At 35.8% G+C, this 24,430-nt stretch overlaps 1 protein-coding gene across 3 annotated transcripts in view; it reads right to left on the bottom strand.

Annotated features, from left to right (window-relative positions):
• Positions 1-3,899: 3,899 nt before the first annotated feature.
• Positions 3,900-24,430, bottom strand: part of LOC139118380 (glycogenin-1-like) — a 73,769-nt gene continuing 53,238 nt past the window's right edge. The window contains exon 7 of one of the 3 annotated variants that reach the window (XM_070681676.1): positions 3,900-9,609. In XM_070681676.1, the coding sequence (XP_070537777.1) occupies positions 9,403-9,609 (207 nt within the window). In that variant the 3' untranslated portion in view covers positions 3,900-9,402. Of the gene's footprint in view, positions 9,610-16,535; positions 17,194-24,430 lie in introns of those variants that run through there. The other 2 variants (XM_070681677.1, XR_011548690.1) reach the window with 2 other exon arrangements.

Raw genomic sequence — 24,430 nt, 5'->3', positions numbered from 1 at the left:
TGGACATAAATTACAGGGGGGGGGGGTGGGCCGGTGTTTTTCGAAAAACCGCTGCGTAAAAAAAAATGACCCTTCAAAAGTTCATGCACAAAAATTAGTGACCCTCCCCCTTATCCGTGCATGAAAATAAGTGACCCTCCCCTGTTACTCAATACCCCCCCAAAAACCCGCAAGTGTTGAAGACCCCCTTCTGACTTGCTATACTTTTAAGTCGCCCTCCCGAAAGGAAGGCAAAATGTGGCCGATATAACGCGTTGTCCAAAAAATATCAAATCATATGTGTGTTATTCATGTAAATGTACTTTGCTTGAAGTGTCAGGTAAAAAGTGCATGCCTGTACAAAAAATGTAATTTTTAGATTTTATCGATAATGTTGATTCACTATACATGTAGTCGACTATAAGAAAACTACGAACGCGTATTTTCCAGTATAAAACTAGCTATATCTGTTCATATACAGATGTTTAATAACTGATATAGATATACTTGATTAGCATGGGTTGTTTACAAGTGCACATGTGAACAAGATATTTGATTTTGGAATTTCTGTCAAAATGTTGATTCACTATACATGGAGTCTATGACAAAACTATACATGGGAGTCTATGACAAAACTGTCAAAAGATTTTCAGAATTAAAAATTTGCACTATTTGTGCATATATGGACCCTGAATAATTGACATAATTGTGCTTGATTAGAAGAGGGTGGTAAAATATGCATCTGTGTACAATAACTTTGTTTTTGGAATTTCGCATAAAATGTTGATCCACTATACATGGGAGTCTATGACAAAACTGTAAAAAAAAATTTCAGAATTAAAAATATGCACTATTTGTGTATATATGACCCTGAATAATTGACATAATTTGCTTGATTAGAAGAGGGTGGTAACACATACATCTGTGTACAATAACTTTGTTTTTGGAATTTCACTCAGTGAAATGTGGATCCATTATACATTGTAGTCTATGAAGAAACTATGAATAATTTTTTTAAATACAAAACTTGGCAAATCTGCGTATTTATGTGTGCTTGATTATTGATATTTATGTTCTTGATTAGACTAGAGTGGTTACAAGTCCATGTGTGTGCAAGAAATTTGATTTTGGAATTTCACCGAAATGTTGATTCACTATACATGGCAGTCTATGGTGAAACCCTTTCCGGACACCTGGTACCACCACTAATTATCAGTGGTTCAGGATGGTCCTACTTAAATTTGTAAATCACAATTGTCCCATGGACCTGGTAATATATTACCTTGAATGGAAATGATTATTGGACCAGTTTAATGTCATATTTGAATAATTTTTTCCAATACAAAAATAGGTAAATCTGTGCATCTATGTACACTCAATTATTGATACTAATGTTCATGATTAGACTAGAGTGGTTTCAAGTCAATGGTTGTGCAAGAAATTTGATTTTGGCATATCACTTAAATGTCGATTTACTGTGTGGCAGTCTATGATGAAACTATGAATAATTTTTTTCCAATACAAAAATAGGAAAATCTGTGCATTTATGTACACTTGATTATTGGTATTAATGTTCATGATTAGACTAGAGTAGTTTCAAGACAATGGGTGTGCAAGAAATTTGATTTTGGAATTTCACTGAAATGTCCATTCACTATACATGGCAGTCTATGATGAAACTATGAATAATTTTTTTCCAATACAAAACTTGGTAAACCTGTGCATTTATGTATACCTAATTATTAGTATTAATATTCATGATTAGACTAGAGTGGTTTCAAGTCAATGGTTGTGCAAGAAATTTGATTTTGGCATATCACTTAAATGTCGATTTACTATACATGGCAGTCTATGATGAAACTATGAATAATTTTTTTCCAATACAAAAATAGGAAAATCTGTGCATTTATGTACACTTGATTATTGGTATTAATGTTCATGATTAGACTAGAGTAGTTTCAAGTCAATGGGTGTGCAAGAAATTTGATTTTGGAATTTCACTGAAATGTCCATTCACTATACATGGCAGTCTATGTTGAAACTATGAATAATTTTTTTCCAATACAAAACTTGGTAAACCTTTGCATTTATGTACACCTAATTATTAGTATTAATATTCATGATTAGACTAGAGTGGTTTCAAGTCAATGGTTGTGCAAGAAATTTGATTTTGGAATTTCACCAAAATGTTGATTCACTATACATTGTAGGCTATGAGGAAACTACAAATAACTCATAGGTTATCTGATCCAAAATTGTTATTCAAAAGTTGTTCGACCTGAAGCTTCCAGTTGTATTGATGACACTATGCACTATTCTGAACAGTTTGTATTCTGTCAATGTCCTCAAAAAATTAAAAAATGTACATACAGCAACATGAACGTTTGACACCGACCTATACCCGATGTATTGTCAATGGGAGAATGATGTCAAATAAGTAATCTCCCAAATTGTTATTGAAAGAGTCATTATAGGGGACAATTATGCACAATAGTGTTGAATAAGTAGAAATCATGACAACTTAAATCAATGTGGCTGTTTGGATCATCAATACATTGTTTATATACCTGAAATTTGCGCCCGAAGGGCGCGCCGAAAATGGTAATGGCAGAAAATGAAAGTGCCAGGAGGTATTTTTTTCTTTTTTCAGTATTCCATAACGTGCACATGCAATTTCAGCTTTGATGCATGAAAAAAGGTGACCCTCCCCCATAGGCTTGCACAAAATTTTATGACCCTTCAAAAATGCTTGCGCGAAAAATGGCGACCCACCCCAAAAAACACCGGCCCACCCCCCCCTGTAATTTGTGTCCAGTCCCATACTACTAATCCTAACATCTATTAACTTTATAGCATACTACACACTAGCAGCACCAGCATCTAGCTAGCTAGCAACATGACATGTCGCACATGTCAGTCTCCATCACACCTTCACTGCAGCTAGCATGAAGGCTGAAATTAAAAGAATAATATTATAAAAATACAATAACAACGATGAAATAAAGTGTGATAATGATAGCAGTGAAACAAGTACGTAGCTGTTGTGACGAGACTTGGTAAATAAAAGACATGACTATTTCAGTAACATCTAATTCCGGGAAATTTCTAATGCATACAATTCTAAATATGCCATAAATGGTGCTAAGTGATATAACTATGATCGTACGACCATAAATTCTGCGATTTTGCCAACTTCAGCCTGCACGAGATTGTGCGTGAATATGCGAGATTTGAAAAAATTCGATCACGCACATGTACTTTTTCCCCCACGCAAAATATTAGAAATACGACTGTTTTGATAACCAAACGTGCACACGATTTAATATCAATTAAAAACTGATCTTCACGATGGCATATGTACAATTTTGATTCAAGTATGAAAGAAACATGAAAAACTCACCCAAAAATCGGCAATTTTCCGGCGCCGCTCCGGAAAATCCAGTCGCGCAATGGCACACTCCGGATATGCTATAGTCTACAGCATGCCTTTACACGTACGTTCAACTGCATTTTGATTCAAGCTGTCTGATTGGTCAATTTTCTAATATGACCTTATAGCTAGCCACTCAAAATTATGCTTTTAACCGACGCCCAATTTGAAACCATCACGTGATCTCAGTAAAGACATTGACCAATAGGCGCGCGGCAGCTGCAGAATGCGGAAGTAACGTTAATTTCCATCTCCACGTACGCGCAAACGGCTGTGACAAACATACAGACACCACCGACTCATCATAAGCTCTTTTTGGTATTTATATACAAAACCAAATATGAGCTAAAAATAAAAAGGACTACCCTGCCACAATATCCTTATTTCTGTACTAGAAAAAGAAACTGCATTATTATGATGCAATTTGTCAAACAAGCAGAGTTGACAAACACAATTGACATTCATCTATTCATTTCCTCACGGTCCAAAGTTTGTTTTGGGAAAGATCTCCCATTTATTTTATTGCAGCTTCTAGAAGCTTGGCATCACAGCTTGATAACACTGGTTACAAATGAAATGGTTAAAATGTCTGAGAACAGAAATAAAACAGGATGAATTGACATGGAGATGCTTCTTCATCAAAGAAAACTTAAGTTACAAAGTTTTCGCTTACTTGATAATTCTACGAAAGAGACTTTAGTTGTAATCCATACCATTTTCACAGCATCATCTCTCAAGTGCAGCTATCAGTTTCATGATTCAAAATACATAAGCAAAAATTTAATGAAAAGCTTTCGTATTATGCGGTATATACAGCTATGATGCATAAATATTGAAATTCAACACAATCTTCTCAGTCATCACGGCTTGAGATGGATTTCAAAGTTTGACAAGTGAGGGTGCTCTCCACAACTAGAGACCTGATATCACTAGGGGTGAACTTCATACATCACAGCAGTCAGCATGGTCACAGAAATCAAAGGGTACAAAACATGAATAACAAACAGAGCTTATCATTAGTGCCTGTCATGAATGAAAACTGGCCTAAGTTCAAGGTTTTCTAAGGTATGTGAGAAACAGCAAAGCAAATGGCAAATTTCATTTTTTTAAGATTAACTTCACTTAAAATTGTATTTTATTATGCAATGCTACCAGGTACAAAAAAGGAATTACTCTTTGCCATGGTGACAAAGTCAAAACAAACAGTGTCACATATGCCACTAGTCTTGACAATCATGTTGACAAAAAATATAAACTAATCTGTAACATTTGGTTTTTACAGCAGCTATGGTTTGAGAATCACCATTTAGATACATAGGCCAAAATATGAAGCAATTGAAAAAAAATATTGATTAAAAATTGTGAACATTTTCAAAACAGTTCATATGTAAAATACTGAACTAAAATTTTCAATATCTTGTGGCTCACTTGCAGAAAGTCAATGTTTATTTGACCAAACTATCATGTATTGGCAGAAAACATTTGCTTGGCCATGGAATTGTTATTATCTGTAATCTGAGTGTTGCTACAGCAATGACTGTCATGACATGTGAATCACAACTGTCTGTCTTTCTCCACTGACTGGCAATTATCACAATGTTGGTTTGTACATTGCAGCTGATGTTCCATGATTACAAATGAATTAGTCTTTGGTGTTTGTACATGAATGAAAGATGTCTTTGCAGTAGGAAGACTGGACAATTAATTGGATTTGCATAATATTCATTCTTAGTGGCATTGTCAATTCAACTTGACATTGACTATACAGACTGCAAATAAAGGCATCTTCAAAACCTGACCATTTTGAAATCTGTACTTTTGGGCATGATACCGTTACCTGCGTAGTCTCAAACATTATAACGCATTCTATCCATGCCATTTGATAGAAATGTAGATTTGGAAGTTTCATGTAAACGTTCTTGATGACAATTTTCTCTTTAGGGACCGTCTCAGATTGTCACAGAAGTTCAAAAAGCGAAATTTATTCGTTTAGGGGGGGAGGGGGTTTGACCTCCATTCAATTAGTGAACTTCACTTTCGCACTTTTATTTTGTGATCACAAGTTTTCGTGTGTTTATTTTAAATTAAAGAAAAACTGCACACTCGTGCCAACAAATTTGTAACTGTTTCCATCTCGTTTGTGCCACAAACACAATTTACCGATAGTAACATTGTATCCTAAACCTTTCATTCATCAAATTATACAAAGACAAAAGTATCATTTTTTAAAATGTGCTATTTATAAGCGTCTGCTCTAACCACTAGATTTCTTTATTCTCACTTGTATGCACCTGATCATAGTCGTTTTAATATGATTGAACATGCCTGGGCCCCCTTGTCAAAGTTTCTCGCTTATTTACGCCCCTACGAAGTACAAATTGCGTGTTCACAAAGACAAAGAACAGCACAAGAGATTCAAAAAAGGGAAAGTAAAATAAAATGAAACTTTTATGCGGTAAAATGCCCTGTTAGTACTCAAATCCAATCGATTACTTTAATTGTAATGTGGCAAGGGGCATACGTTTTAGTAGCTATAGCAAAATGCAACATTGTAGTCTCAGGAAGACATGAACATTTCCCACTTTTGAAGTTTCGTTTGGGGGGAGGGGTTTTGATCTAAACGAAGAAATTTCGTTTCTTGAACTTCTGCGACAATCCGAGACGGTCCCTTTAGCTGTAGGAGGAGCTAGAAGTCTGACTCTGTCTTCAAACAGTACACTTCTTGAGACAGCTCAAGTTGTCTTCAAAACAACTTGACACAACTAATGAGAGGTTTATATGGTTTTCACATTGGTACACATGGATACTTTAACAAGCATTTCTTCTTTTGGAAAAATGGAACATAGGAAAACAGGTATCACCAATATTTGTACTTAGAAGACCAAAAGATGACACATCTTACATTTGACTATTTATACACATTTGGGGAGTATTCTGTACAAACTATAAAGATTCTATCAGTGTTCCCGCTAAGACTTATTTGCGCGCTAATTGCGCAGTGTCTCTGACTGCTCTCGCAGTGAATTTTCATGTTTTGCGCAACTTTAGTTTCAGTCATTTCAATCGGTATTAGTTTTGGAAACAATATTAAACTCAGGGCGAAATGTGCGATCTCAGCGCAGCGTAGATTTTACTTCCACATTTTGAGTTTAGCGCCTGTTGGTGGCGCAGTTGCCACCAACGTTCATTGCACGTTGTGACGTACCTCAATAAATCAGCATATACATGAACGGACCCAGCTGTGAGGCAATCAGGTGTATCTCAAGTTGCGCACCCTCTCAAAACCTTAGAGGGAACACTGATCAACGTTATGTCCCTGTGGGGACTATTGTCACACTTCCTTGCCAATTTTACCATAATTTGAAGCATTTTTTGTAGTTTGTGAAATGCTCTTTGTGGCATTAATTTAAAATTTGTTTCCTAGAATCACAAAATGGGAATAGAGGATTTCATCATGTGCAGAGTTGTACTTTATGAGTATAAAAATGTTAAAGTCAACAAATACACTGCAAATTTATGACTATACAAACCACTGCTAGTACACAAATTATACTTCCCATATGGCAAATAAATTTTAAGATATCTGTTGCAGGACTTGCATCCAAATTAATTTTTTACACAAATTAATCCAGAAACCAAATAAAAAGTAGAAACTGATGAATAATGAAAATCTTACAAAATCTCTACATGTTTCTCATTGATAAATATAAAAGCAGACTACATTGGCTACATAGCATTGTGATGCAAATGAAAATATATCACTTCAGATAAAGTATTAATCTGAAACAGAGAATTAAAACTTAGTGTTAAAACAAGGGTTATTTCCTGGATAACTTTAAACTCTTCACAGGACAGAAGTCTTGATGAATAAAATAATCACCTAATACAGAGTAAGGTACGGTAAGCTTGAAAATAAATGCCATGTTGTAGGAGAAAATTTATATTGATGTAAATACATTTTGGGGTTAATACATTCTTATGATTGGTATGTTGAATGCAATGGAAATGGCCGCATTGTGTTTGGCAAGTTGAATGTAATGGTCCTTAGGATTGTCAGAATGGTCACGTTTTATGTTAGAGACATGATCAGGGAGGAAATATGTCAAATTTCAAATCCATACTGATATGAAATATCAATTTGATAAGCAGTAAATGATGATGTATATAACACCATGCCATGCCTGGAGGGTCTCTGGGAGGGTATCTTTCAGTGGGCTAAACTCAGACAGGCTGCTGTTAGTAACTTTCATTCATATTAGCCATGTAAACCAACTTTCCAACTGGTAAATGTAACATTAACAGTTTATACAATCTACAGAATATGGTTATTCTTGCATAAATTTTGTTGTAGAGTATATCAAGTTACTTTATCATGGTCACCTTATCTACCTTGCAAGATGTGCATCTTTCAGTTTCAATGATAGGGTAAAATCATGTTCAATGGCATTTCAAATCAAATGACCTGCTACATGTGCTACCATATCATTAGCAACACTTGTCAGCTTTTGGTCAAGATGTTATCTATTACATTAAACTGATATTAAAATATCTGACTTAAAATAAAAAAAAAAATAAAATAAAATAAGAAAAACACCATTTTCTAAGTTGTTACCCAAAGTAAGCATGAGAAAACACCAGCCAGAATGTTTCAGTCAAATATTTCAGAGGTTCTTGGTCAGCTGATCTTGGTTGTAAACTGGATCCACTGGTTTCAAATCAAGCAAATAATAAAATATTTTGGCTAGATTAAACAGCTAATTAAAACATTTGGTTACAATGTAGCAAGTTCAATGGGTTCAATTAATTTCATAGTAGTGGATAATCTTAAACAATCTGCACACAATACCATTATTACCACAGAAACCAATAACAAGCATTTATCCAAGTAATATCATGCACTTTCCAATACAAATGAAATTTAACCTGTAAATACAATATCTAGGTTGCCAAACCATGCCTACTTAAAAAGTATATTTGCTTTGCTTCCATACAGTCAAGTACTGAATTTCTATTTCATAAAATAACTTCAAAAATTCAAGGTACAGTACTTTCAGTGCTGTATAAATGCAAAGTTACACATATGTAAAGGTTTATGGAACAGTTGTGTATAATTACAGCTTAAAGTAAACTTTCTCTTATGAAAAATGGTTTTCAGGAAGAGTGTATACAGTCAAAATAAGTTCTAAACAAACAAATGTGTTCAGGAAAAAGTTAAAATAACTACAAAAACTTGTATGCATGTATCTCAGCATACATAACAAAGGAATTAAATAAAATTGCAATGATGAAATTTACTCATACATTGGTTGATTGCTAACTTTGTTATGGTACTTAAGTGAGATATACATGTAATTGAACACCTGTGTAATGATTAGATACAAATCAGTCATCTAGGTTGGTCACATTTGCATCACAATATGAACATTTGGTTCAAGTTTCCTTTGAAAACTTCTCTAGTTTATGCATGATATTAATGATTTTGTGATGTTTCTTCAATATTTGCTAATCCAGGCTTACTTAATTCTGTAATTCACAATGACAGACAAATCAAATAATTTTCAAACAAAGTAAGGACCTTTACCATGACTGTCAGTATTTCAAAGGTTTTTCTCACTATCAAACCTGTACACTCTTGTACTTTGTTAGTTCACACAAAACCTGTTATTGTCCTAGTAGATATCTTGGATATATGGGGAGACCTTACAGTTACTACATTAATGTTTGTAAGAGCATATCCACAACTTGCATTTAATTTTGTAAATCTACAAGTATCTATACAGTGCAGATTAAACTAATCCAAGAGCCTCCCTGTCACAAATACAGAATATCTACATGTATACACTGGATTACATCTTAGCCTTGTTTATCTACACAATTCACAACTTACATTTATTGCCTTGTACATTAGCATGTATTCTCACAAATTATCAAGCCCATGTTTTAATCATTTCATTCAGTGCTGCTAAATACATTGAGCTGGTGTTGTTTGATCTTCATTTGTTGTTGACCTTTTCATCAATTTTTTTCATGATGTTTTCAAAACGATCTTCTCCCAGGTAGTCTATTTGGCCTTGTTCCCACTGCCATTGACGTGTACGGCTATCTATGGGAGATGTTGTTGCTGCTGGAGGTGAGGATGGACTTGTAATTGGAGACACAGATCCTAAGGATAGTTGCCCCATTTTTTCAGAAAATTGCGTCTGTTTGAAGTTAGAGGAAAAGAAGAACATAAATTTCTGATCAAACTAAATACAACAAAAAACATACAATATTCTAGATATGCATACAACTGCATATGACAGATGTTAAGTATGTATGTAGTGGTGTGTGTATGTAGTCCTGTATGTTACATGTTATTTATGAAAACACTGTGTATCTATGTAAAACAGTTTTATCTTCACCCTATCATTTTCAATTCAGAATCAGTTTTGAGTGTCTATTTATCTCTGTGTATTCCTGGCATAAAGAAATTTTTTTCTTCAAAGTTTTGGCACACAAAACCCATAAATTAAAAAGAATTTCTCATTACTTAAATACTTAGCAATAATCATACAGTACTTACAAACTTGAAACTGAAATTTGTAAAGTTCATTCATGAGAGCTGTGGGCCAGAATTTTCACAAGACATCAACGTAATGAAATATTGCTTTATCTTTTGACAAGAGACACCAGCAAATAATAGCAACATGGTTGTCAGCATTACAAATTGACAGAATTGTTGTCTCATACATTGAGCAACAAAACACACAATAGCGTTGATTGCAATTTCAGGTTTGTTACTAAATATAAATAGCTGCACGTGCGTGACTTCGGACAACGCTGCCTAAAATTCAGACATAGTTTGTTGTTGCATGCGCAGCTATTGTTGTAGCTTGTAGTCTGAGCCATAAATTCATATGAATTAGTGTGACTTCTAGTAGCCATTGTAACACTAACAGGTTTTATTTTTGTCGTTTATGTGGAAAATGCAGACAAATATTTACTTATGCATATTAATGAGAGAAAAAATGACATTATTGTGATCAGTGCTATTTGCTGACTTAAGCTGTCAATAAACTTTCACATCTTTACAAATAGATATGTGATTTTCCACATACATTTGCTTCATATCTTTTTTCTGGAATGAAATGGCTGTTCAATGGTGTATGTGCACAGGATACTGAGTCAACTGCTAGGCAGCTGTGTTTATGACTGAAAGCAAAGTATTTAAGTTACATGTATTTACAATGTATGCTTTCTACTGCTATATATCTATAATCACTATCCGACATGTACAGTTTGATGGCATTTTTACAATCTTCTTTTATTTTCCACATCCCTTTTGCCTTTATCTTTCAAAAACTTTCATGACTATCGTGGTACTAGCACACCATCAAGACTGTGACAATGTTGGTTGACCATCAGGTCTGTGACATTGCTAACAATCCAGCAGGACTGGGCCAGTGCTAGTAGCCATCGTGACAAATGGTGCTTGCGGATCATCAGACTATTACGACTCATACACAGCTAGCAGCCTGTCAAGACTGTGACTGTGCTAGTAGCCTGTCAGGACTGTGACAGTGCTAGTAGCCTGTCAGGACTGTGACAGTGCTAGCAGCCTGTCAGGACTGTGACAGTGCTAGTAGCCTGTCAGGACTGTGACAGTGCTAGTAGCCTGTCAGGACTGTAACACTGCTAGTAGCCTGTCAGGACTGTGACAGTGCTAGTAGCCTGTCAGGACTGTGACAGTGCTAGTAGCCTGTCAGGACTGTGACAGTGCTAGTAGACTGTCAGGACTGTGACAGTGCTAGTAGCCTGTCAGGACTGTGACAGTGCTAGTAGCCTGTCAGGACTGTGACTGTGCTAGTAGCCTGTCAGAACTGTGACACTGCTAGTAGCCTGTCAGGACTGTGACACTGCTAGTAGCCTGTCAGGACTGTGACAGTGCTAGCAGCCTGTCAGGACTGTAAGACTGTGCTAGTAGCCTGTCAGGACTGTGACTGTGCTAGCAGCCTGTCAGGACTGTAAGACTGTGCTAGTAGCCTGTCAGGACTGTGACAGTGCTAGTAGCCTGTCAGAATTGTAAGACTGTGCTAGTAGCCTGTCAGGACTGTGACAGTGCTAGTAGCCTGTCAGGACTGTTACAGTGCTAGGAGACTGTCAGGACTGTGACAGTGCCAGTAGCCTGTCAGGACTGTGACAGTGCAACTAGCCTGTCAGGACTGTGACACTGCCAGTAGCCTGTCAGTAGGGAGGCCAACTGAAATTTTGAAATGTTCAATCTGCATTTTAATTAATGTAGTTTTTTAGATTTCAATGAGAGAAGCTAAACATTTTTTTAATTTTCGAAATTGGATGAACGGTTACAATTTTATAGCTTTTTAAAACATTCACTTTTACTCTTTCTGTGGAAAGACAATACATATAATAACAATGGGAACAATGGGACAAAAATGAAGGAGTTGTAGCTGAAATTTACAGTAAATTTGCTGTAACTTTGTTAATAAAACATCTTTTTGTACCAAATTTGGCATGGAGATAGATTTCAATGGCACACACAAATGTATCCTAAAATTACGCGATTACGATGGTGGCCATATTGGATTTATCCATGGCAACGGATGAACGACACTTAACGAGAAATGACAAAATGAAAATATTAAGCTCAAATGGCATAAGTGATATATCAAATTGAAGGTCTTTTTGAGCTGATGACACTTTTGAATAGCTCTACTGCATTAAAACTACCTACAAAAAGTATTTTATCCAAATAAAGGCTTTCAAAACATCACCACTGGGGCCATGTGGAGTCTGACATTATTTGGTAAAGGCTTCTTCAATTTTATCAGTTTCTGAACAATTTGAAACTTAGAATTTAATTTAAGGATTATTGGTTAAAACTATGTTCCAAAATTATTGATCATCTTTAAAATTCAGGAGTAAATTGAATGAGAAGTCGATGTTTGGAGGTGCTAAAAATTGCATACTTGTCATGGTAAAGTTATCAGCAACTAAGATGGTCTCATCATACCACCTGTCAGACATGCAAATTTCTTTGTTACAAACATTTAAAAAAATCAATACCCTTTCTTTTGCCAACACAGATGCAACTTATTCCCTTAGTTTCCTTGAAAATATTGTGTATGGCTGTCAAAAATCTATGTCGACAAAATCACAAAATTGCTATCTCCTCTGCGCAAAAGGGATTGATCTTCTCATTATTCACCGTGAGAAATTAGAGAATTATGATTATCAAAACTATGGTCCCAGAATTTTGAAATATGGACCGAGCTGTTCTGTGTACAGAAGAAATTTGCTCCAGTTCAATGAGTGATCTCCGTGTGTACGGATCATGGAGAATTGTGGGTAGCCTCACTTACTGTGAAGCGTGGTCAATATCTCCGTCAATAAATACGTGAGCTGTTCAAAATTTCTCATTTTTCTAGCAAAAATTCAAAAGAAATAATGATAAACTGCGTACTAGAGGACGTTTCACTGAGAGTTGGTCGGGTTAGGTCTCGGAAAAATCGCTCTCAATTTTTTGTCTCGGATTTGGTCATATACACTGCCCTATGTTGGTGAAGAACCGTATATCGCGAGAAAGAGCGAGATCTGGGCTTTCAAATGAGTATTCGATGTAAGGGATGTTTTGATTGGCTCACCTTCAAAAATGCGTTTCAAAATCAGCGATGTGTGCTGCCATGTTTCAGATCGCCGTTCCCGGTACCGTTTCTAGCTCAATTTTGCAGTTTATTCAAAAAGTAAGTAGTTCATATAAAGAAATAAAAAACATATGAGAGAATAGCTGCAATTTTAATTTTTAGCCTCATGTATTTTTTTCCACAATTTTCTTTCCCGTTATCGATGTTTTTCAATTTTGAACATGACTAAGTCACTGGTGATTGAGTGTCAATTCAGCACGTCCTGGGCGACCTGTTGGCCTCCCTACTGTCACGACTGTGACAGTGCTAGCAGCCTGTCAGAACTGTAACTGTGCTAGTAGCCTGTCAGGACTGTGACAGTGCTAGTAGCCTGTCAGGACTGTGACAGTGCTAGTAGCCTGTCAGGACTGTGACAGTGCTAGTAGCCTGTCAGGACTGTGACAGTGCTAGTAGCCTGTCAGGACTGTAACACTGCTAGTAGCCTGTCAGGACTGTGACAGTGCTAGTAGCCTGTCAGGACTGTGACAGTGCTAGTAGCCTGTCAGGACTGTGACAGTGCTAGTAGCCTGTCAGGACTGTGACAGTGCTAGTAGCCTGTCAGGACTGTGACAGTGCTAGTAGCCTGTCAGGACTGTGACACTGCTAGTAGCCTGTCAGGACTGTGACAGTGCTAGCAGCCTGTCAGGACTGTGACTGTGCTAGTAGCCTGTCAGGACTGTGACAGTGCTAGTAGCCTGTCAGGACTGTGACAGTGCTAGTAGCCTGTCAGGACTGTGACAGTGCTAGTAGCCTGTCAGGACTGTGACAGTGCTAGTAGCCTGTCAGGACTGTGACAGTGCTAGTAGCCTGTCAGGACTGTGACAGTGCTAGTAGCCTGTCAGGACTGTGACAGTGCTAGTAGCCTGTCAGGACCAGTGTGATCGCTAAGCCAATTTGATGCGTCATGACGCAGAGCAAATCTGCTGACGCACTGAAATTACAAGTAATCTGACGCGTCAGTGACGCAGCTGTAAAAAGCCTGCCAATAACTAGAAATGCTAAGCAGATTCATAATTTTCACGGATAACATGTTTCCTTGTAGTTTTTGGGTGAAAGAGTAGCTGAATACTAGTATGTCATTTCTATATGTCTCTGCAGTGATACTACGTGCCGATTGTACACTTGTCTTGCCGATTGATCGATGGTGAAGGAGGCAGCCATTGTTGTTTTCTTCTCACTGACTCACACGAGAATACCAGGAATCGAGAAAGACACACTACCATAGAGGGCGCTACACTTACAACTACTGACTTTTATTTATAACCATTTTCATGCATGCGGTGACGCACACCAAGTCAAGTTTCTTCAGTTTGACTCAAAAAAAAATTTTCACCTCCCCTTAGAGGGCACACAGGACTGTGACACTGCCAGTAGCCTGTCAGGACTGTGACAGTGCTAGTAGCCTGTCAGAACTGTAAGACTCTGCTAGTAGCCTGTCAGGACTGTGACAGTGCTAGTAGCCTGTCAGGACTGTGACAGTGCTAGTAGCCTGTCAGGACTGTGACTGTGCTAGTAGCCTGTCAGGACTGTGACAGTGCTAGTAGCCTGTCAGGACTGTGACAGTGCTAGTAGCCTGTCAGGACTGTGACTGTGCTAGTAGCCTGTCAGGACTGTAACACTGCTAGTAGCCTGTCAGGACTGTGACAGTGCTAGTAGCCTGTCAGGACTGTGACAGTGCTAGCAGCCTGTCAGGACTGTGACAGTGCTAGTAGCCTGTCAGGACTGTGACAGTGCTAGTAGCCTGTCAGGACTGTAAGACTGTGCTAGTAGCCTGTCAGGACTGTGACAGTGCTAGTAGCCTGTCAGGACTGTGACACTGCTAGTAGCCTGTCAGGACTGTGACACTGCTAGTAGCCTGTCAGGACTGTGACAGTGCTAGCAGCCTGTCAGAACTGTAAGACTGTGCTAGTAGCCTGTCAGGACTGTGACAGTGCTAGTAGCCTGTCAGAACTGTAAGACTGTGCTAGTAGCCTGTCAGGACTGTGACAGTGCTAGTAGCCTGTCAGGACTGTGACAGTGCTAGTAGCCTGTCAGGACTGTGACAGTGCTAGTAGCCTGTCAGGACTGTGACAGTGCTAGTAGCCTGTCAGGACTGTGACAGTGCTAGTAGCCTGTCAGGACTGTGACAGTGCTAGTAGCCTGTCAGGACTGTGACAGTGCTAGTAGCCTGTCAGGACTGTGACAGTGCTAGTAGCCTGTCAGAATTGTGACAGTGCTAGCAGCCTGTCAGGACTGTAACACTGCTAGCAGATCATCTTGTACTCCAATATTGAAGTTTCCCAAAGTGCTTCAAATACATGTGTATGTTGCTTACTGTTTCCCAAATTAATAAATTACCATATCAACTCTTGGAGTCATATACTGTACTTGTACATGTAGCAATAAAACTCAGCTTCTAAGATACCTCAGGGCTTGTGATTCATCAATGATTATGGAGTATGACTTATTTCATTAACATCAAAAACTAGTGAGTATCGGATACTTGGAAAGTAGACCAACAAGGACTTCAAAAAAAAGTCTTACATATACAGTAGACTTTAAGATATTGTGGCCAAATTTGACACTTGTTGTATATACAATGTAGCACAAAATATTTTCTCAAATGTGACCAATGATAAAGTGACTTACTAGCTACTGTGTCACTTACAAATCTGACAAACTAATTGTAGTGAGTGTTTCATGATACCAGAGCAAGTTAATGCATCCCAAACTCACAGTACCACTTACTTGCCATTGAATCATTGTGTGTGATACTACCTATTATTGTACATATACAATTTCTCAAGGATACAGTATTTTTTTAACTTGAATCGAAACTTAAGTTTTGATTTTTCAAATTGTTCATGCTTGGAAATAATCATTTAATGCAATTACAATTACGTTATATTATATCCATTGGTAAACCTTGCTGGAATCTTGACTTGTCAATCTAAGTGTTTTTTACCGGTTTTGTTTGTTATTATTACGTGCCTTGACATCCATTGCATTTTGTTCACTAAGTTTTACAGCATGTTTCACAACCTCTCAAGTCCATTGAATCATCAATATAAAATGTCTTGGAAATTTATTATGCAAAACATGTAAAAAGTGCTCAGTATCATATTGAGGAAGGACTTCCCTGAAATGGGCCTCTTTGGAATACTCAGCTAGCAATGATGCAGACTTATTATCATGGTAAATGCACACGTCTGTAGATTGTTCAGGTCAAAGGTCGCTTTACAGGCATTCATCTGAAAACTCGTCTTTCATGAGGAATTGATTGGAGCTAACATACAATACTACAAGGCGACAAATAATTCACATCTCTGTATGCTGATATATCTTGCATCATAGAAATTGGAAGTTTCATCATTTTATTTATCAATTGGTGGATACAGAACAAGTGTGAGATATAATGACTTTGTTATGTGTATGCTGTAAAAACAAACTAATCCAAATGACTGGTTCATGTAAACCACAAATACATGCATGATGAAATTGATGTGAGTGCACCGCACAGTGTTGTTGATTTACAGTAATGCAATGTATGTGTGTATATCCACGCTGTTACAAAGTAAAAAGTGAAAGATACGTCCAGTATTCTAACTTTAGAAGATTCTGAAGCACACACATGCTGAAATATGAATGTAGGAAGTGTAGACAGCTATAGTTGGACACTACTTCACTTGAAGAATCAGAGACACAATCATCAAAATGTAATGTTTATTGACTTTGTTTTATCAACTTCGATCCCCAGGACAGATAAATCTCTACATTTCTTTGTTTGATCTTGTGAGGAACGACATCGTTCTGAAAATTCAGGATTTGTGTCACAGTCTGCAGGCGGTACAGGTATCAAAACAGGTTACTGTAACCCTTTAAAATCACAAATAATAGATTTTGAATTTCCTGTGCAACATGTCACTTCTATAGAAACTTGACAATACAGTATGAAGTTTACATTTTACATTCTACAAAGTTAGCATCAATGCATTTGTAATTCACCAAATCCACATCATGTTTCATGAAATTCACATATTGATTCAGAATGGTTGTTATAAACACTGAAATCTTCATGGAATCAGGCAGCAGCACGTTATCTTCACATATCCAAGACTTTATACACTGCAAAGAGAAAAAACACATTCAAGTAAACATTGTAAAATGTTTATCATGGAAGATGCAATAAATTGTAAACTGGCTGAAGCAGCAGTAAAAACTACACTAGCATAAAATATGCATGCAATATCCAACAAACAAACAAGGCTGAACTAAAATGCATGCTTTTATCAAATATCATGACTATCAGTATTCAACTCAACGGTTCACTTCATTTGCATAATTCTAAAAAAAATTGTAACATACAGGTTAAGCATATCACATGATCTGTGACTACATGTAATATATCAGACATATTGTAGAAAACCATGCATCAAATATAATAATGTTCAGGCTCACTGGTTAGTATGTATAGGTCAACTGAATCTATACAACTTTTAGAAGATTTGTTTGCTAAGCAATCAGAAAACACAATGTGTCTGCTATGATCTCCACATTGACAGTAATGTCTTTACTTCAGTAATTAATCCATATCACAAAATATACACAGAACAGACTTCTTTTGTATAATCATAAATTTTTTTAGTCCAGCTGCTTCAGGAAATGATTTTGTACGTCCTGTACCTAACTTGTAAGGCCAGGTTACAATGTTTGAGTTAACTAATATGCAATTTTAATAGTTGTTTAAGAGTTGTTCTAAAATTACAGATGTTGTGCAACTATTCACAAATACTGCAAATTTCTTGTTATATCAGGTATGATTTTGTATTAATTTTTTACGTTACTCTTCGTACAAATTGCTTTTTTACATCCACCTAAATATCAAGCCAGTGGATAGCATCTGTAAGAATGGTGTAGATAGTAGCAGAAGTTGAAATTATTCATCTGTTTTCATATAAAATCATGCTACTTGTATTTTCACTGTTACAGTCAACCAAATACATTTTAAACTTGAAAACACACAAAAATATTTATTTGGTCAATTTGTAAAATTGTGTATCATCACAAACTCATGCAATCATTCCTCATGCATCCTGCAGGAAAATTTGGATATAAATAGAAAATAATGGTTCGAACCATATATTGGAAAACAGATCTGCAAAATGATACCCAAAGGCTTGTGGTTATCCATTTTTGCAAATCATTAAATAAAATCATTGATGTCCCTTTACCATGTGGCAAAGAATAGAGTTGACTGGTAAACAGGGTTGTTTGACACCATCTTAAAACAATTTGAATGTACAGGAAGACTTGCTATAAAATTTGGTATTGAGAACTTTTGTGTGATATCAATATTAATAAAAATTTTGAGATAGATTACACCTACATGTTAGTCAAGCCCATTTTGAAAGAATTGCTTAAAAATGATGTCCTCTACAGAATCTAATGTGCTTACAGATTTAATTACTTGTTGTAATCTGAAGTTCATTATCAATGGTAAATATTCATGCCAACTTCCTTAATTTACTTTGCTATAACTTCATCTCATCATCTATGACAGAAGTGTTGTCATAGATACATGAGCTGCATCCTAATATTATTCACAATGCCTCATTGTATTTGTGAGTTTGAGCAAAATCATTGGCCAACGTTAGTTTGAGCAAAATCATTGGCCAATGTTAGTTTGAGCAAAATCATTGGCCAATGTTAGTTTGAGCAAAATCATTGGCCAATGTTAGTTTGAGCAAAATCATTGGCCAATGTTAGTTTGAGCAAAATCATTGGCCAATGTGAATTTGAGCAAAATCATTGGCCAATGTGAATTTGAGCAAAATTATTGGCCAGTTTGAATTTGAGCAAAATCATTGGCCAATGTTAGTTTGAGCAAAATCACTGGTCAATGTTAGTTTGACCAAAATCATTGGCCAATGTTAGTTTGAGCAAAATCATTGGCCGATGTGAATTTGAGCAAAATCATTGGCCAATGTTAGTTTGAGCAAAATCAGTGGCCAATGTGAATTTGAGCAAAATCATTGGCCAATGTGAATTTGAGCAAAATCATTGGCCAATGTTAGTTTGAGCAAAATCATTGGCCAATGTTAGTTTGAGCAAAATCATTGGCCAATGTTAGTTTGAGCAAAATCATTGGCCAATGTTAGTTTGAGCAAAATCATTGGCCAATGTTAGTTTGAGCAAAATCATTGGCCAATGTTAGTTTGAGCAAAATCATTGGCCAATGTTAATTTGAGCAAAATCATTGGCAAATGTTAGTTTGAGCAAAATCATTGGCCAATGTTAGTTTGAGCAAAATCATTGGCCAATGTGAATTTGAGCAAAATCATTGGCCAATGTTAGTTTGAGCAAAATCATTGGCCAATGTGAATTTGAGAAAATCATTGGCAAATGTTAGTTTGAGCAAAATCATTGGCCAATGTTAGTTTGAGCAAAATCATTGGCCAATGTGAATTTGAGAAAATCAGTGGCCAATGTTAGTTTGAGCAAAATCATTGGCCGATGTGAATTTGAGCAAAATCATTGGCCAATGTTAGTTTGAGCAAAATCAGTGGCCAATGTGAATTTGAGCAAAATCATTGGCCAATGTGAATTTGAGCAAAATCATTGGCCAATGTTAGTTTGAGCAAAATCATTGGCCAATGTTAGTTTGAGCAAAATCATTGGCCAATGTTAGTTTGAGCAAAATCACTGGTCAATATCCTGTAGAGCAGACTATGTGCTAATTTATTCAGTTATTCGGCTACTTTTTGCAAAGAATTTAAATCTGCTGTTGAAAACTTTATATCCAAACCTGTTTTCAGTTCAACACTGCAACTTTTTAATGTCACACTTTAATTACAAGAATTCTTTGTATAAGTGATTGTTACTGTACATCTCCTTGTACCGCCATTAGAATTTTACAAATTATTAAATGAAACACTTTTACTTGTTTTGAAAATGCAATGATTCAAAATTCAACACACATTTCCGTCCTCCACAGTTTACGAGCAGCTTGGTACTTTATCTATTAGCTAAGCTAATGCATTTACCTCTAGGCCCTGGCAATGCAATGATAACTGGCTTGAATTACCACTTCTCTCATTTTTGTACAATTTCTAAATCAGTATTGCCGTTAGATGCATACAAGACAACATATTATGTAAATAACATGAATGTACCACATATAGCAGGAAAGCCATTTGAACAGATTAAGCTTTGACTGATGAGGTCAACAGTGATTGATGGCCAGACAGTTGTATCGTTGGGAATTGAACCAATGCCAAATTAAACTGAGCAGATTCTGTTCACGGTAGCCACACATGTGCATCATGTTATGGGAATGTAAAAGACAAAGTTGAACACATCACATATATGAACACAAGTCTAAGCATATTTATACCACAAATTTGCTGCAATGGCTTGTATTACTGGCATGTGTTATTTTCTACAACTTGTTCTGTAAACATCCAAAGTTAAAAGCAAAGGATTTGTCCACAAAAACTGACAAAATTTGAGAATATCATGGCATAACAGAAATAAAACATTTTTCTTATTACTGGAAATATTATTCATCTAATATGAGCACCTTAATTTCACTTGAAATGTACACCCTTCAGAAAACAGGACAGGAAATAGCAGTTCTTCCTTTGCACTGGCTGCATTGGAATAAATTAAGTGTTTTTGTCCGGTAGTGCTGACAAGACAACTTCATACGTGCATTTAATCTTGAACTGACATAATATTCATGTATATTCACGTGTCACTTAATTTGCCTATCCACAGTTTGCGTGGGTTTTACAGCTGAGGGTGTTTGAAATATCAACAAACCCAGCAAAATGACTAAGAGTCTTTTCTGATGTCATTCATAGTTACTGTCCAGATAGTGATGAAGACATTCTATTTTATTCTAGCCATAGTCGACAGGAAACCACCATGTGAAGAAATCAATAACAACAAAGTAGATTTGGCAATACGCAACTACACTTTTAAAGTCACAACTCCCAAGTTCACTGTACCAGCAAACCCAACAACTACACTTTCCTAGTACTGAGAAACTATGATTTAATCTTTCTTTTATAGATCACACAAAATTTGACGACAAACTGGGTTACAAAATGTGACGAGTCAAGTATTTGATGTTTTGGTACTGATTTAGCCTGAAAAGTCTATTGTTGAAATTAGTATTAGTGTCTATAATGTGACGTGATGTGAACTATGCATACCAGTATATGCAAGCATGATTTATAATCAGCAAGACAGTGAAATAACTCCATCATTAAAATGATTGCAATGATAGTTTCTGAAAACTTATTGCAATTTATAAGAAAGTGCTACTCTCATAAATAAGCCATTGTCACTTATTCAAAAGTTTGAAAATTGATTACAGTTGTTACACCATCTACTAGTATGTCTTACAAGATTTTGTTTACTATGCCTGCTCTTAATTTCATCAGACTTGATAAAATGGTTTTGTAAGATAAGATAAATGAAAATGCAGTCAAACCTTCCTAGATTTCAAACCCTGTAAAATTGCTTTTGCAAGAAAAGTACTAAAGTTAAAATTGACGAATACTATTGCTGTGGTTTAGAGAGCAATATGTAATAATAGTTGGAGGCGCAATGTCTAATTTAAAAGATTTATGATAACGTTGCAACATGTAAAACCTTTCATAATAAAGGAATATTAGGAATTGTATTTCTGATTCATATCACTGTACTAAATTGCCACTAATCAAAACAATCATTGATATTTTCATCTGGTAAATTTTAAAATGCAAATCTGAGGACTTCACATCTGTGTCACATGATGTCTTGGTATGTGGACACTGTCAATTCAACAGTGTAAGTTGGGGTGTCTTTGGAATTTTATCAAGTATGGTCCACTGTCAATGTAATTGTCCTAGACATTTGAATGGTTACCATCATCATCTTAATCAAACCTACTTGCAGTACTGTAATCACACAATGCATTTAAAAATAATAATACTGGTGAGTTTATATTTTATAATTTCTGACCACAGAAGAGATAATAAAAATCACTTTAAAATTGTAAAGTCTGTTAAATGCCATGTTGTGTTTCTGTAAAGATGAACATACACTACCACATCATATTCATGTCTAAATTTTGAATCAAATATGGTGTAAAAAGCATTAAATTTCAACATGAGAAGACCAATGCCAAAAGTGTCAACTCCATGTATTGATTACATTCACAAACACAACACTGTTAAGATCCTAACATCTCAATAGCAGCTATTATTACTTCTTTACATCTTCTACTTTTTTAACATTACCCACCAAACTACAATCATTGTTTATCTTACTTTGACACTCTTCTTAATTTGGTCATTAGTTTATCATATCATAAACAATTATAATTTCTGAAGTTTACTGGTCATCAGTGTGTTGCACTATTATTTTTAATTTCATAAATTACCGTCAATAACAATGTATGATTGATGGTACATGTAGCAACCAGAAGAGTTAGTATAGATGGCCAGTGGTGTCGGTCCGACGATGACAACTCTACCGGTATAGTTGGTTACTATTGTCATTGGTTTCCAGTGACAGATTAAAAAGCACACTTTGAAAATAAAGATAGTAACTGTCATATTTTCATATTCATATCTACATGTATGTTCATTCAAGATGAGTATATTGTAAAAAGAGACTGTTTAAAACACAAACTGAGATAAGATTAAGGTGTTGCATTACGGTGAAGTTTTTTAGACACTTCAGGTCTTTACAATACTTTCCTTAGATGCTGCTTATGTGAACTGATTTTGATGGATGTGAAGTGAAAGAAGTTTTAACAAGTTTGTTTTGTGTAAATTGCAAATTTCATTTTTCACCATAGAGTCACAGGCCTTTGCTGAGGGACCATGGTAGAATTAAGACTGGAATGACTGTTATTTTGAATTTCAATATATTGGTAAATTTGAGGGTAATTTGTGTGTATGTCACAAAATTTGCACTGTGACCTTTGATTTTAATTCTTGACTTCAAAAGAAAAATAGTCTAAACATTTCTTTAGAAAGTAAGGGCAAAATTTGAAACTTTCAGGTTTGAAGGGCTTACAACTTAAGACCAGTTCATCTATTGATAGCTTGGTAAATAACAGATGACACTGGAAAAATTTTGCTGGATAAACTTTGTCAAAGTACTGCAAATGAAAGTCCGTGCTGGTTATTATGTTGAAGAAGAGAAATTTCTGTGAACTATCAGAAAGATGTCAGTATAGAAGTACTATGGGCCATGCAAAACAGCAAGCAATGAAAACTTGAACACAACGCATTAAAAGTGTGCATAAATGAATTCTAGTAAAACATATTAGGAAGAAAATTAGGAAGAAGAAGGCAATCGGAGAAGTTAGGAATGTTAGTTTCTGTGAATAGATGTATTTACCTGACCCAGTGCTTGGTGGTAATGTAAGATGATTCTGCAATGTTTTAATACGATTACTGCATGCCCTGGTATAAGTCGATCTTCACTATTAGTTACTCTAATTTCTATCACTGACTGGTACAACTTCCAAGGGAAATAGACCAAAATCAACTTTCTATCAAAGTCACGATCATACCATTGTATATCACCCGATGAGTTTTAAAAACATTATCTTTTCTAAACTGTTGGAATGAATTCTGGGATTACTGTAGCTAGAATGATTCATTTTTGAAGTCAATGTTGTACGTAGTACATTCCTACAGTCCTGTAAAATATGAATACATTAACTACCGTATCTTCATTCATGGCTACAAAATATAGTATATAGATAACTATATTGCGCTGTAAAAACTGTATTTTCAAATACCTCAATCAGGTCATGTTTTCTAAAATTTAAAAACGTTAATTATCTTTTCCTGACTTATAAATTTTAGCTCAGCATTAATATGAGAATATGGCTAAAGTTCATGTATTTGGTACGATGAAATAAAACAATTTTTCACTTCTTACAATCACGATGAAATATACACAATATACCAAGCTCACTATGTTTTATTTGGTTGTATCACAGTCCCTCCACAACAACTCAGGAAAATTCAACTGTTTAAACCTTTGAGTGCTCTGTTTCCCACCAAATTTTAGTGCAACGTTTCAACATTTTAAAAAAATTTTTCTGTACATTTTTTAATTATTTTGGATTGAATGGACATCATATTTCATTGGCTACAGTTTTTTTATCAAAATTTTGGCTAAAATCTGAAAAAAGTGACTGGGTATATTTCCTTAAGGCAACTTAAATTGACTTTGGCACTCAAAGGGTTAAGGGGTGAATTACCCCTAGCTCAAGGACAAGGCTTAATATGGAATGGTCTCGGAATTTGTCATCACCTTTCTTATCATCTAGAAGTGAACAACTTGACAAACT

Source organism: Ptychodera flava, chromosome 19 (assembly GCF_041260155.1).
Source record: "Ptychodera flava strain L36383 chromosome 19, AS_Pfla_20210202, whole genome shotgun sequence".
NCBI classification, from domain to species: domain Eukaryota; kingdom Metazoa; phylum Hemichordata; class Enteropneusta; family Ptychoderidae; genus Ptychodera; species Ptychodera flava.
This window is presented reverse-complemented; position numbering and strand designations above follow the sequence as displayed.